At 45.5% G+C, this 14,212-nt stretch overlaps 2 protein-coding genes across 2 annotated transcripts; one reads left to right on the top strand and one right to left on the bottom strand.

The window, feature by feature from the left end:
• Positions 1 to 3,463: 3,463 nt before the first annotated feature.
• LOC120692618 lies at positions 3,464 to 5,865 on the top strand. The gene is made up of 5 exons (XM_039976000.1): positions 3,464 to 3,762; positions 3,862 to 3,961; positions 4,132 to 4,220; positions 5,031 to 5,142; positions 5,341 to 5,865. The coding sequence occupies exons 1-5, from the start codon at positions 3,625 to 3,627 to the stop codon at positions 5,529 to 5,531; spliced, it is 630 nt and encodes a 209-aa protein (XP_039831934.1). The 5' UTR covers positions 3,464 to 3,624; the 3' UTR covers positions 5,532 to 5,865.
• Positions 5,866 to 6,199: 334 nt separating this feature from the next.
• On the bottom strand, positions 6,200 to 11,169 carry LOC120693087 (homeobox protein knotted-1-like 7). Its single transcript, XM_039976492.1, has 5 exons — positions 10,679 to 11,169; positions 10,408 to 10,536; positions 10,135 to 10,279; positions 6,854 to 7,113; positions 6,200 to 6,740 (listed from the first exon to the last, which is right to left on the bottom strand). Exons 1-5 carry the CDS (start codon positions 10,964 to 10,966, stop codon positions 6,489 to 6,491), a joined length of 1,074 nt encoding a protein of 357 aa, XP_039832426.1. The 5' UTR covers positions 10,967 to 11,169; the 3' UTR covers positions 6,200 to 6,488.
• Positions 11,170 to 14,212: the final 3,043 nt, after the last annotated feature.

Here is a 14,212-nt window from a genome sequence, read left to right as displayed (position 1 = left end):
TTTGAATAAAATAACGTAGAAAGGCATCGACGTTACCTTGCATGTTTCTTTTTTCTTCTTTCACCCTCACGCACTACTCCTAAGACCGATAATATCTGCTATACTGATGATAAGTCACCACTAAGCTAACCTCTTCTTGTTCTCTAGTTGACTTGCTGAGTTACGTTTTCAGATGAACAAATTCTATCCTTTCACACACACAAAAAAAAAGAACGGATTATTGTCAACTTAACCAAACTGTATAAGAAAAGCATGGAAAACCCCAGTAAAAGGAGCGCTACATATATATAATATTAGGGGTGCAAATGGGTGACCCTTAGATGCACCTCCAACCTTTTTTAATTTAAAATTTTCTACTAGTTTTCCAAATTAAAATATAGTTTTGAAAAATTAGTACATAATTTTAAACTAGAGAGAATTGAAAGCCCACCTAATAATTATAACTTTTGACACCCCTGTATAATATCTCAGGCGGACGGCGCAGTAGCCCAGTGGCAAGAGCTCCAGTCTGGGAGCTGCCGACCGGGATTCGATCCCCGGTGCCGCACCGGGGGCTGCTGAGCTTGGGGCTCAGTTGGGTGCCTAGCTGGGGCTAGGTGGGCTAGGTGGCCCGCTCGTGTTGAGCGCACAGGTGCCTCACCTTCTTTCTTAAATAATCTGCCAGAGAGCTCCTGGCCTCTTTCAAAAAAAATATAATATGCTCAGGGAATAACCGGCCGGGTTGCTCTTGGTCCCATCAATAATCCCTGATGAGCATATAGGGTACAGTACCGTTGCTCATCAGACGACGTGCGTCCATCCAATCCAATCCGGGACCGGATCTCAATGCAATGCGAGCAAAGCGAGACGTCGAATCGGGTCAAGGTGTGTGTATACTACACGTACGTTACGTAGGGCGCTGCGGCAGCAACAGCAAGCAGACAGTATAGGATACCGGATGGGGATGGGATGTATGGCGATGGGGAACCGTACCGGAGGGAATAAAGCTGGGGGCTGGCCGGGCCGGGGGACTAGCTCTAGCTAGCTGCTGGGGGGACATGATGATGGCCAGGAATCTGAGTGGATTATTTCCGACGCGACGCTTTGTCCGCACACCTCATGTTTGCTAATGTGTCCCCTCAAGTTCTCCCCTCCAGGAAGAACCCTACGACCTGCAAATATATTCGTGGAGGTGGAGTACTATACTATCGTGTACATGGATGCATGCAAGAATATGCCTCTTTAATTTTACACGAAGCTAAAGTACTCTTTCCATTTCGAGTTGGTCGTTCCAAATCTTTTGGGTGTCAAACTATTTTAATATTTGATTAAAATTACAGAAAAAAGTTACAAAAATTTATAGCACCAAATAGATATACTATGAAAGTATATTTAATGCAAAATCTAATAATATTTATTCGGTATCACAAATATTAGTATTTTATTGTATAAATTTTATCAAATGTGAAATTTTTAACTCTTCAAGTAAGTTGGAATAACTTACTATTTGGAATGGAGGAGTAATTCCGATGAATCATTTAACACGTGAAGACAAGGCCAAGGGCAAATGCGTTCACTCACATGTGAAAATAAGCATTAAGAAACAAGAAAATAAATGAAAAGATGGAAAATGGGGAGAATCCCCTGGATTGAAGAAATTCGTGGTCTCAATGTCAAATTTCGAAGATCGATCGAATTGAATGTAAAAAGCAGTGAGGCGATCGGATTGAGTGTCAAATATCGAAATTCCTCAATGGTAGATGGGAGGTTGTGCATGCAACCTATGGCGGGGGGCCGAGGTCATCGGTGGGGGCATGGGGTAGTGTTGGCACGAGAGGTTTCACCAGAGGGGTGGACGCTGCCTCCGCCGGCGGCGGTGCGCGACTTCCTGCCGTCCTCGAGCCTGTCACAGTTTGCAGAGCCACTGCCGGTCGCAGACAGGGTGCTCGCGGCGGCGTTGGAGGGGTTCCTGTGCCTGGAGAGGTGGACCAGAGGGGATCCGACGAGACCGCAACGTAGGGGTGGGCAGATTACCCGAAACTCGAAGTCTGAACCCGAACAATCCGAACCCGTACCCGAAAAACCCGAGCCCGAATAACCCGAACGCTAATTCGGGTTCCAACCCACGGTACCCGAAATTATTATGGGTAATTCGGGTTTCAAATCACGGTACCCGAACTACCCGAAAAACCCGAACAACAGCCCAATGCAACTATTTTTTCAATCAGCCCAGCCCACCTAGCCTCTTTCCTTGCCATCCAGCCCACTGCAAAGTTCTAACCCTAGCCTCAGCACTCCACGCAGGCCTGGAGCAAAGGAGCATTTGGGAGCCGCCGCCTGACTGCCTCACGACCTCGCCTCCCGATGCCCCGTCCCCACTCGCGCTCCCGCCGCCGCCAATGAAGTTGGCGGCGCCGGTCTCTGTGTCGCCTCTGTGGCCCTTGACGCCCCGACCCCGCCCCCGCCAGTGAAGTTGGCGCCGCCGCACCGTGGACGCTCCCACCACTGCCGCGCCGCTGACACCCCCGCCACCGCCGGTCTCCGAGCCACGCCGTCAACGCCCCCGCCCCCGCTGCGCCTCCGACGCCCATACCCTGCCGGTGAAGTCTTCGTTCTTGCCGATCGGGTAGTTCGGGGTTACCCGAATCCGAACCCTAATTTTCGAGTACCTGAAATGTCGGGTTTCCAATATTTTGGACAAATTTCAGGTAACAATTTTCAAAACTCGAAATTTCTAAAACCTGAAAAACCCGACCCGAAATTTTCGGGTTACCCGAATGCCCATCTATACCGCAACGCCACCGGTGCAGTAAAAGCAGGGGAGGGGGAGAGGCGGGGGATGCAGAGGAAGGAAGGGAGAGGGGAGAGGAAAGGGGGGGGGTGGAAAAGTTGCGGTCCATTGGCCCATCTCAAAACATTGTGAGGTGCAAGACGTTGCAGTGCATTGGACCGAATTTTGCTAAATTAGTAATCATGACATGTCTTGATCTTAACATTACCTCATGTTCCAAATACTAAAGTTACTCTGATGGGCAACGATTTGCTCTAGGAAACCAGCATATTAAGCTGCCAATAGCTGAATATATTTGCATAGCAAGTTAATGTTGGTGTTTTCTATCGGCCATAAGATCGCAGCTATAATGCGTTGATGCTGTCAACCTTCTTACACCAAATATGATGCCGATATTTCAATGCTTCACTACCTATGTTCTTAAATTATATTATCTTATTTGAACTAATGTTATGTTAGGAACGTCAGAAACGTAGGTAGTAGATTTTTTCTGTTACTTTATTCATTTATTCATTCATTCAGTGTTACCAGTGTTTATTCACAGTTTTTATACAGCGAAATTTTGCTTTCCCCCCAGGCCCTCACTATAAACAAGTGTAATAGTATCAAGTTCGGGCATCTCTGAGAAAAAAGACCGACGTGGAATTTAGTTTGGCCCAGTCGGCCCATTCTGCTCCAATCAGAAGCCCAACACAAGGTAGTCGGGTAATCGCTTCCCCGTCTACAGCGGCCCGAAGAACGTCTCTGCAACTGCTACCCCGTCGGCCGTCGCCTGCATCCAACTCCGGCGGCCGCACACGACCAGCCCCGGCGATTCCCCACCGCCTTTCTCCCTCTACCCCCGCCTCCTCCTGATGGGGCAATCCGAATCGCTCCTCTCCAGGCAGCAGCCGCGCCCGCAGTGGGCCGACGAGATCACGACGGTGTCCGAGGGCCGGCGCGACGACGCCGACGCCGACCCCCTCGTCCGCCGCATCCGATCCCTCACCATAGTAATCGCCAAGCTCTCTTGTCTCTTTTTTAATCTCCCTGGGGAATTCCCTTTTAACGCTTTGGGCTCCGGATGGGATTGTGTTGTTGGGGATTTGTAGGCTCCACCGCTGTTGAGCTCTCAGTCTGAATCGGAGGCAGAGAGCAGCAGCCTCACCGACATCCTCGTCTGGAAGCCCTCTACCTCTTCTGCTGCCTCCGGTGAGTGTCTGGCATTGCTGGTACTCTGGTTGCCTAGTGTATTACTATGCAGGGGAGATTTGGTGTAGTTCTTGTGTTTGGGAATGTTTAATTGGACACATGTACAGTTTGCCCCTAATAGTTTGCAGCAAATATTTGAAGTTTCCTATTTCTTGCTGGGGCTTATGTAGGAACTCTGAACCCGAATGTCCTGGCTGAGCTTTTCTCGATGTACCGTGAATGGCAAGAAGAGAATGCCAAAAAAATTAGCCAAAAGCAGGTAGGTGGAATTTCTGAAAGAGAGATTTCTCTTTGTTTGATGCTGTTGAGAATTAACAAAGAAAAACATTTTTCATCGAGGACAATATTCACTGACAGGAGGCAAATATGTCTGGATTCATCCTAGTTTGTCAGTTTTGGTCTGATAGTGGTTCAATTATCAGTTTACAGTTTACTTTGTGCTGAGATAAGGTGCCTTGATTCATATGTTTGCAATTGTTCTGTTTGGTGACATCAATATCTTGATGACAAGGTGAATATCCTATATAAATGCAGTGCCAATTACCAAAACCTTATAGTTCTCTCTGTTGCATGAATGCTTGTGCTGTTGTCACAGTACAAACATGGTAGTAGGATCCTGTGTTTTAATACAAAACAGGAATTTGTACTAGTATCAAAATAATGGGCAAATAAAACCAGTTGCTGTTTCTGCTAGAGCCCTGGGCATTGGCTTTTGGATTTGGTGCCACAAGTGTTGCAAGAAAATATTATCATATTTTACTTCATGAACAATCAGTACCATTTTTCTGTGTTTCCTTTCCTCACTGTTCTCACTCATATTGTCCTTAACACTGATCATGTTATTGCCAGTTGTGCCTACAGTTATACCCATTAATTTGATTTCCCCTTTTGGTTCTCTTGTAAGTATGAAGCAGAACTTAACTAATGAATTAAAGATGCTCTAATGTTAATTTGCAAGCCGTACTAGTTGTTTACCAAATGATTACTCAGGGTGCATAACTGAAGAAGCCTGGGTTGGCATTGTAATGCTTCACTCCACTCCTATGCATAACTGAAAACTTTGGTGCAGGAGGAAATAGAAAACAAGATAGAAACGGCTGATGCATTGGCTGTCAAGCTTCTCCAGCGGTTCAATTATTCACTTACCTCCATGAGATCCACCTCCCACAACCTTGCTGAAGGTAACAATGCAATGCTTACTTAACTACTATGTCTTGTTTGTATATATAAAATACAGGCATGCATCGCATATTTTGGACAATTGAGAGGACAACTAGCGATGCTAACTTGGTCTGTTATTACTACCTTTTCTGAATGGTTTAGAATATCATGGAGGCATCCTAAATTACTTGCTGACATTGCTCTGCACGATATCTCAGTTCATCCGCTGCAGATCGAAGTTGGTGAATTGAAGGGCAGGCTGACTGAAGTCATAAGCAACTGCGATGCGTTGTGCAAGAGAATCGGTGCGGAAGGACCAGAAAGCCTACGCTCATCTGTTCAACCTTCCACGGCTGGTAGAGCAGAGGCAGAAGGCAGTAGTTCACCTGACACAAAACAAGAGTCCTGAATCGAAAAATCTAACTGCTGACAGCGTCAATGGCATGAGAAGAAGCTTTAACATGGTGCTAAGTGGGCCTTGAGGAAATACACTAGTGGCTTGTCCATGTACGCGTACTTTGCTAGAGAGGTCAGGTGTCTGAATTAGTCCAGACTCCAGAGTCTCTCTTTCTGTAGTGCTTGTCATTTGCATGTCTGTGCATTGGACCGCAGGTGTTTGCGACCAATTCCTGCATCAGAAAAGCATGGGTGGTTTTAGATCCTGTGCTTATGTGTACATGAATCTCCGTTCCTTTTTAGTTTATTTACACGAGAAGACTACGAGTGTAGTCGCTTGCCCGGAATGATGTTTGTGGACGACTCGCTGCAATTTTGGATGACTCGTTAGCCGGGAGCAGTGTCTATAGTTTCACAAGTTCTCTGAAGAAGAATACTTTGGCTAAAGCAGTGCTCTGCTCCCGCATGAACTAACCGCGAGCCCCAACTATTCAGCGCGAGCAGATGACTGCGCTACTCGCGGAGGCGCAAGCCGAACCGTGGCTGGAGCAAATTAAAGGCATCAGGCCATCAGCGCCAGCGGTCTGTCGGACGCATCGGCTCTTTGTTCGTAAACTGAAATCTGGTAGTAGTCCGGTGAACAGGAAACAGATACACAATACCGAGTTAACAGTGACGAGATCATACGAATCACTGAATCAGGCCTTTCCCGTTCGATCTTCACTTACATAGTGGTGATGTGCTATCTCCAGAGTGTAATTTCTGTTCTTGCTTCATCCAAAACGTAACTTACCCATTACCAAGCACAAGCAGTATCCAAAGTCCAAGATGCTGCAAACCTGCAAGGACAAATGTAGGCGTCCTTTTGTTCTTCACTCTAGAGTTGTACAGTCTTCATATTTATAGGCTAAGGCTAAGCCATGCCATGTACTCATGTAGCTAGGTTGCAGGCACACACGCCGTACTAGGCTCAATTGTGCCAGAGGTCATGAGCCCCGTGATCCGGCCAGGCAAAGAACATCGCCGGCGCTGCTGCTCCCACGAGGCGGGCGTCGACGTAGAGCGCAGCGGCGGCGGCGTTCTGCTGCGCCGGGTGGAACCCGTCCATCATCTGCATCTCCTCCGAGGGCTTCCAGTGCCGCTTCCGCTGGTTGATGAACCAGTTGTTGATCTGCTTCTGCTCCAGCCCCGTCGACTCGGCCAGCGCAATCTTCTCCATCTCCTGCGTGCATGCAATGCAACAACAATGGCGCAAGCACCGCCATCACGATCTCTTCATCAACAAACCAACAAAATAAGTGGCCCTAGCTACATATATAACCGTGAATTGCTTACCGAGGGGTACGGACATCGATAGTGCAGCTCCCACCAGCTGAGCAGCTTCTGCCGGGCCTCCTTGGGGAGCTTGCCCTTCTTCCTCTTCTTGCACAGCTCCTTTCTCAGGTTGCCCAAGCACCCCCTGTATTTCTTGAGGAGACGCCTCTTGAGCTCCTTGTCATCTGAGCAAGGGTCGATGACAAAAGCTTCTTCTGACTCCCTGCCGCTGCCTTGTTCTTCATCGTCGTCGGAAAAATCATTTAGTCCAATTTTATCATCTGATACAGTCAAGTGATGAAGAGAGTTTACTGATTAGGACACACAAAAATATAATCGTCAGTCACTGGAGGAAATTAAAAAACATTGGCATTTTAACAAATCAGTGAGCCAACACAAACACTAAGAGCAACGTCACATATAAACGTTTTAACGGGTCACATTAAATAAACAAGGCCATACTCGACGACCATTACTTCGAAAAGACCTCGCCGTTATGGGATTAATAGGTATCGTCCCATATAGGCCACTATTACAAACACAGCAACACACGTGTATATCTTGTGTGATACAGTCACATTGATAGAATTGTCGGTTCTTACTTGAACACCACTGTACTCTCTTTACGTGTATATGATCTGACACGAGTCAACTAACAAGTGCTTTTATATATATATATATATATATATATAAGTAAAAAACACACATGGTGTTAATGGGCAAGGGGAGAAAAGATATGACACAGTGCAAAATACTCGATCTTGTATGAAAATCATGCACATATATATATTTTTTCAAAATGTTGGACATATATAAAAGTTTATTCTCTACATCTTATGGTCATCAATTCATACTTTAAGTGTTGATAATATCGATTTTAACACTATGTGTATGAAACATCCTTATTTTAGGAATCCCATCCAATTGCATAAAAATTACAAATAAAAATTAGTAAATTAAATAGTTTCATAGGAATTAGAGCTAATTAAGATCACACCTAGTGAATTGTCTCAATCTATAAGTACTCTGTGAATGCACCATAGAGTTTATGAAAAATTTAGTTAGGCTAGGAAAAACATCTTATTGTAGGACCATGTTTTCTGAAGTTTAGCTTATTGTTCTTTTGTACACCGAAAAAATTTAGGCTCGCCATTTTTAAAATTTTAGTACCCAGGAATGTAGGTTAAGTCTCTAGTGCATACTTAAAACAAATGGCGCAATTGTTTCACTTGAGCCCTAAAGCTTTCTGGGAAAATAATAAAAAGTAGAAGCAGTACTAGTTTAGATTTGTAAGAATTGTTGGCATATATGTGCATTTAAATACACTAAATTTCTTGTTTATGATAGGATTTTACAAGATACCCACAAGGGGCCCAATAATGGAGCCTAAATTGTCATATGCCAAAGTTCATGTTTTTTTGAGGAAATACCAGAGCTCATGTTATATAAATCGATTGATCCAAATGACGCAAATAAGTTATTGTTACATTATTTATAACACAGATAAATCTATGGCCATACCACTAAGCCTCATGATTACTAATATAATCATGTTAGTGCTTCCATTAAAAAGTGGTATGCGGCTAATCTCTTGGTAATTTTTGGATTTTTGAACAAAATATCAATGGCCACACACTTATTTATGAAACAAAGTTCCATAATTGAGCACATTATATTTCCAAAAGATACGCACATTATTATCTTAGAGAAAAATTGGGAAACTCACCCATGAAGTTGCTAGTCTAGACAAACAATTATAGTTAAGCAGACATTAGATGGAACTGTCATGTAATGTGTAGATCGTATCATTTTAATTTTTGACTAGTAAAAAACCGGATATATATTGTCAAATGTATCTAGGTAAGGTGTTATTGGTTTCACTAATTTTCCTATATGACCTATAGTTCATCAAATTAGATGATTTTTTTGAAATAAAATTAGATGATTTTATGCTTGTTAGTGAAGGCACAAATCCAAAAGTAACATGCGAGCTGTTTGAATTTTAAAGAGAGAAGCACAGTTGCTTGGATACTTCAAGCAAAAGTAGCACTACTGCCCCTAGACCTGCGTCCTACCAAGTAGTAACAAATCCAAGCATAAGATTTTGCCGCAAAGGGCAGTCAGCTTCTTCACATTTATAATCAGTAAAGCAGAAACTTAGAGCATCTCCAAGAGTTTGGCAAATCGAGTTGCCATCTTTGATTTTTTGGCAAAAACGTTAAAAATACTCCTCCAACAGTTTGGCAAAAAACTTGGCAATTTTTGGCAACTTGGGAAAAACCAGCCTCCAGCGCGTAAATATACGCGCGCGGCACGCGGTTGGCATTGTGGTTTCTAGTCAGGTGGGAGGGTGAAAAAAGAAATAAATAACAGAGAAGGATTCCTGATTTAAGTTTTCAAGAGGTGGAAGGGCATAAATATAATTTTGTTTCTCTCTCAGGATTCCTGATGTAAGTTAGATCTGGATTTGGCAAGTGAGTTATGCCAAACTGTTGGAGATAAGCTCTTTTTTTATTTAATGATGCTAATTAATTCATGAGTAATCAATAATTAGCGGATTGTTACTGTAGCATCACTGTTGCAAATCATGGATTAAGTAGGCTCATTAGATTCGTCTCGTGATTTACAGCCCATCCATGCAAAAAGTTTTGTAAATAGACTTTATTCCATGCATGTGTCGAAACATTTGATGTGACGTTTTTTTTTTGCGTTTAAGGGGTTTATAGGGTGGGACTAAACAGGAACTATACCTAGCCCGTAGCTAGCATGTAGCAAGCCAAGCGGTCACTTTGCTACTACGCTACCAAGAACTGTCACATAGACCTAGGCAATACATTCGCACGTAATACTGATCGGTCAGGGAGAACTGTGACTTGAGAAATGCATTACTACTAGCTTTGTTTGCAATATGAAAAAGAAAATTTGTGCTAGCTTCAGAGGAACAAACAATCTAATAATACATTCTGTCCGTATCTGCGCGCTACTGGTGGCTTTTAATTTTCTGAGGTCATGAGTTAATTAATATGGACTTAATTGATAGATTCAGACAGTTATACAAAGGGGAGCTGAAGGTCAATTAATATATATTACCTGCTGAGATACCATCTTCTTTATAATGAAAAGTAAAAGAACAATACTAGCTTAGCTGCTTAGCCCATGCTATCCATTAATCCATACCGCTACTGTGGTGACATATCTTTTTCTCTGAGATGACGAGGTAATGAAGGCGGACTGGATCATCGCCAATTGAGAGCAGATTTAGACAGTTATACAAAGGGGCAAGCTAGGTGAAGGCCAGTTACCTGCTGAGATAAGAGCTCCGAGGGGTGGCCCGGTGCTGGTAATGGAGTTGAGCTGCGACTCCACCGTCGTCAGGAACTCCTTGGACTCCCGCAGCGGCCGGCTCAGCTCCTCCTTCCACGCCACAAGCAGCTCGCAGTAAGAATCCTGATCACAGTGACACAGAATACAAACGCTCATGTACCCAGAGGCCAGAGATCAAATTAACCGAATAATACTTCTCCATGACCCCCTTGGGCCTTGGCCATGTGAAGATTGTTGATTGGGTACTCCACCATGAACTGGTCGAGCTCCGGGTCCGGCCCTGAGCGCGCGCCGTCGCCGGCGGCGGCTGCGCGCTGCCACGCCTCGCGCTCCCGCGTTGCCGCCGCGATCTCCTCGGCCGCCTCCGGCGGGCAGCCCACCTAAGCAAGCCGAACACATGCGACAGGGAATGAACACACACATATACAAAGACCAGCCACATGCATCTGCGCTTGCGATCACGTGCACGTGCGCGTGCGCGTGAGGTGCGATCGATCGGTGGTCGCGCGCGCGCGTACGTGCCTTGTGGCAGTCCAGGAAGGCGGCGAGGAGGCCGTGGTAGCGAGGGTGGGAGACGATCCTGGCCTTGACCGGGTCCAGATCACCACCGCGGCCGCCATGGCCACTGCCGCTAGACTCGTGCAGCATCGCCGGGGCAACCACATGAGCTCGAGCTCCACCGCCGGAAGCTGAGCTCGGGACGGTGTAGACTTGCACGGAGACTTTAGAAGAGGACGGCAACGAAGCCCCCGGCGTCGGCCTTGCAGCGCCCGGGTGGCCGCGGCCCCCAAGATCCGAGAGATCCTCCATCAACGGCTAGGTTTCTTGACCTGGGTAATAACGAACCGAGGGAGGACTGGAGGAGAGGGAAGAAGAAAAGAATAGCTTGCTAGGGCTAAGCATGGAGATTTGTTTGCTTCATTCTAGAGATCTTTTGCAGTACAGTAGTAAAGGAGGAATTTTGGGATAAATAAAAGGAGCGTGGGAACAAGAACAGTGGAGACGGAAAAGAACAGCAGAGGGCACTGTAGCCGTGCGCGGAGTTGGCTGGGGCACAGATTGCATAGATCGAGCGAGCGTAGGGTAGGGGGGTGAAGTAGGAAAAGAAAGGAGAGGCGAGGTCTGGTGGCCGTCATGTCCGACGTCAAATCAGAAAAAAAGCCGGACGGAGGCCGGAGGGAGACTAGTGCGAGACGAGCTTCACGGCGAGTGTTTCCAATTTTCCATGGCGCGCGCGGAATGCGCTGGCTTACGTGTGCTGTCGCGTTGAGCAGTGTACACACGGGTGTGATTGCTGTGGCACCGTTGAGTTCGCGAATAGTTGGCGAAAAAGTACTGTATTACATTTTGTTATTATTTAATAAATAATATTTAATTATGGACTAATTAGGTTTAAAAGATTCATTTCGTGCTAATCAGTCAGACTGTGTAATTAATTATTTTTTCAATAATATTTAATGTTTCATGTATGTGTCCGAAGATTATTGGAAAATTTTTAGGAAGAGAACGGGGCCACGTTTCGCACGAGCGACGTACGGTATGTGTGGCACTGTGGCACTTGAAAATGATTTCTCCATGAACATACGGAAGGCTGGCCACGGATTAGGACTCCGATACTCTCTTTATATTCCAACTTATTTCAACTCGGTTCTCAAATTATGTACTCAAATTATATATTTTTAGATTAAAATTATATAAGATAAAAACTCGGTTCTCAAATTATGTTCTCCTCCAGCCTAAAAAAATGCAATTCTAGAGTTTAAGTGAAGTGTGTGAAATTACGTACATACCTCTATAAAGATGTAGTCACTACATCCCAAGAGGGAAGAGAAAATTAAGAAAACAACTAAAGTAGTCTATTTCTATATGCATACTTATTATAGGAAAAAATTGGAATTTTAGAAGCGCATTTATTATGCGATGGAGGTAGAGAGTAGGCAAAATTTTGAGGCTCTTCACCTCCTTATATATATGCAACTGGTGAAAGCGCTGATCTTTCAGTCATCCGGTCGGAACGCAACTAGGGCTGCTAGCGTATCCGGAGATTTTTCTTTTTCTGGAGTCTGGATGGATTGTCGAAGAAAAACGGTATTTCTAGCTTCCGGACGTCGATCAGAAATTTTTATCAGACGATCTATTGTAATATTAATTAATAACAATTACAACATCAAAATGAATGTTTGTAATATCAAAAAATGTATACAGAGGACACTAATATCTGATTTGAGGATAAAAATCCACTAAAGAACATTGTTGCTTATCTCTTAGAACATGTGTCGAGCGTCCGGCGATGATTAGATGTCGGTAGGGGTGGTAAAGGGCCCAACATTTTGAACTAGAAAATCTAAGGATCGGGCCCTAAAAGGGCCGGGCTCTAAACATATGTATTTTTGAACTAAAAATTTTAAGGGCTTTATTGGGCTGTGAAGAGGCCATTAGGGCCATGGCCCATTACCACCCCTAGATGTCGGACGTCTTGAAGGAGGCCTTAAGTCCTATTGTGGAGGCCTTATATATTTAGTTCTCTTCAAAATTACAAAATTTTACAAGATTACACATCACATCAAATATTTGAACGCACGCATGAAGTATTTAATGTAGCTAAACAAAATAACTAATTACATGATTTGTCTGTAATTTGATAGACGAATTTTTTGAGCCTAGTAAATTCATGACGAAACAATAATTATTAAATACAAATAAAATTGCTATAGTACTCTACAGATTCACTTTATGCGTTCTTGATGAGTGGCTCACTGGCTGATGTGCTGATGTGCCCGGGAAAACAAATATGATCTAACCGTTTGTATTTGGTTAGTTATTCTGTTCTACGTACGTTTGATCGCATGCATATCTAAAGAGTGTCTTATCAGAATCTATGATCAAATCGTGCTCATGACGTGCCTAGTCCACCTGCAATGTCTCCGCCCCTGTGCATGGGACAGCGTCAACATCCCAGAAGACACAACTGCGTCTTTTTCGAAAGGCGACAGCTATATCTCATGCGTCCTGATGTTGATGCAGTATTAAAAATGTCGGTACTCTGTAGCAGGGATACCCACTCCTATTGCAGCAAGTCAGGACTCGCGTAGTCATCCGTAACTACGCGATAAGGGGCGGAGCAGCCGGGTCCCACGGATCAGACTCTTACCTCACCGGGCCAATGGCCCCGGACCCGCTCCCCGCTCTGGGACGGGTCCGGAGACGCCACATGTCCCTGAGGAGGGGAAGCTCCGAGCCAACAGCTGAGGGCTCGGACCCCCCGCGTCCATAGGGGTCCGGGACCTCCCGCGTCCATCCGGACCTCCCACGCACATAGAACAAACATACCGCCGGGGGGTCCGGGGGCGCCACGTGTCTCGCAGTCGCGGGTCTTCCGCTGGAAGACTCGCCCACCCACCGCATTCAATGCGGGTGGTTGAGGCGTGCTCTGCCGCCGCGGCACGCGGGGCAGTCTTTGTCAGGCCTCACTGTAGACTGCACATTACCGAGGTACACAGTGCAGCCGCATGCGGCGCATCCGCACAGAGCTCGTCTGCCGCATTAAATGGATACGACGGCACGACACCTTTTCACCATAGTGCCTACGCCACAAGTTACACGGCCCGTTCAGCTACGCTGCAGGCAACGCCGCAAGCTACACCCTAACGCCGTTTCGACAAGACAGTGCATGGATATGCTGAACGGAGGATTCCCACGGGCAGAACAAGGAAATCTAGGAATAAGATCTCCTTCGCCTGCAACGTCATAATGTCTGAACAGTATATTATTTTATACTACATCGTTAAACCCACCTGTCGGGGAGCCAACGGCCATATACGCGCCTCCCTTAAGATATAAAAGGGAGGCGCTCGCTGCACACAGACACGATCTCACAGATTCTCAGACGCTCTCTGGACGGAGCACTAGACACGCCAAGACTCTCAACCTCTTGAGAGCGGCTCTCAAGCAATACAACACACAGTGGACGTAGGGTATTACGCTCCGGCGGCCCGAACCACTCTAAACCTGCTGTGTACATCGCATTCCACTACCGAGATTGGGCTAATCCTAGGT

This window comes from Panicum virgatum, chromosome 9N (assembly GCF_016808335.1).
Source record: "Panicum virgatum strain AP13 chromosome 9N, P.virgatum_v5, whole genome shotgun sequence".
NCBI lineage: Eukaryota > Viridiplantae > Streptophyta > Magnoliopsida > Poales > Poaceae > Panicum > Panicum virgatum.
Note: the sequence above shows the minus strand (reverse complement) of the source record. Positions and strands in the feature narration are given on the sequence as shown.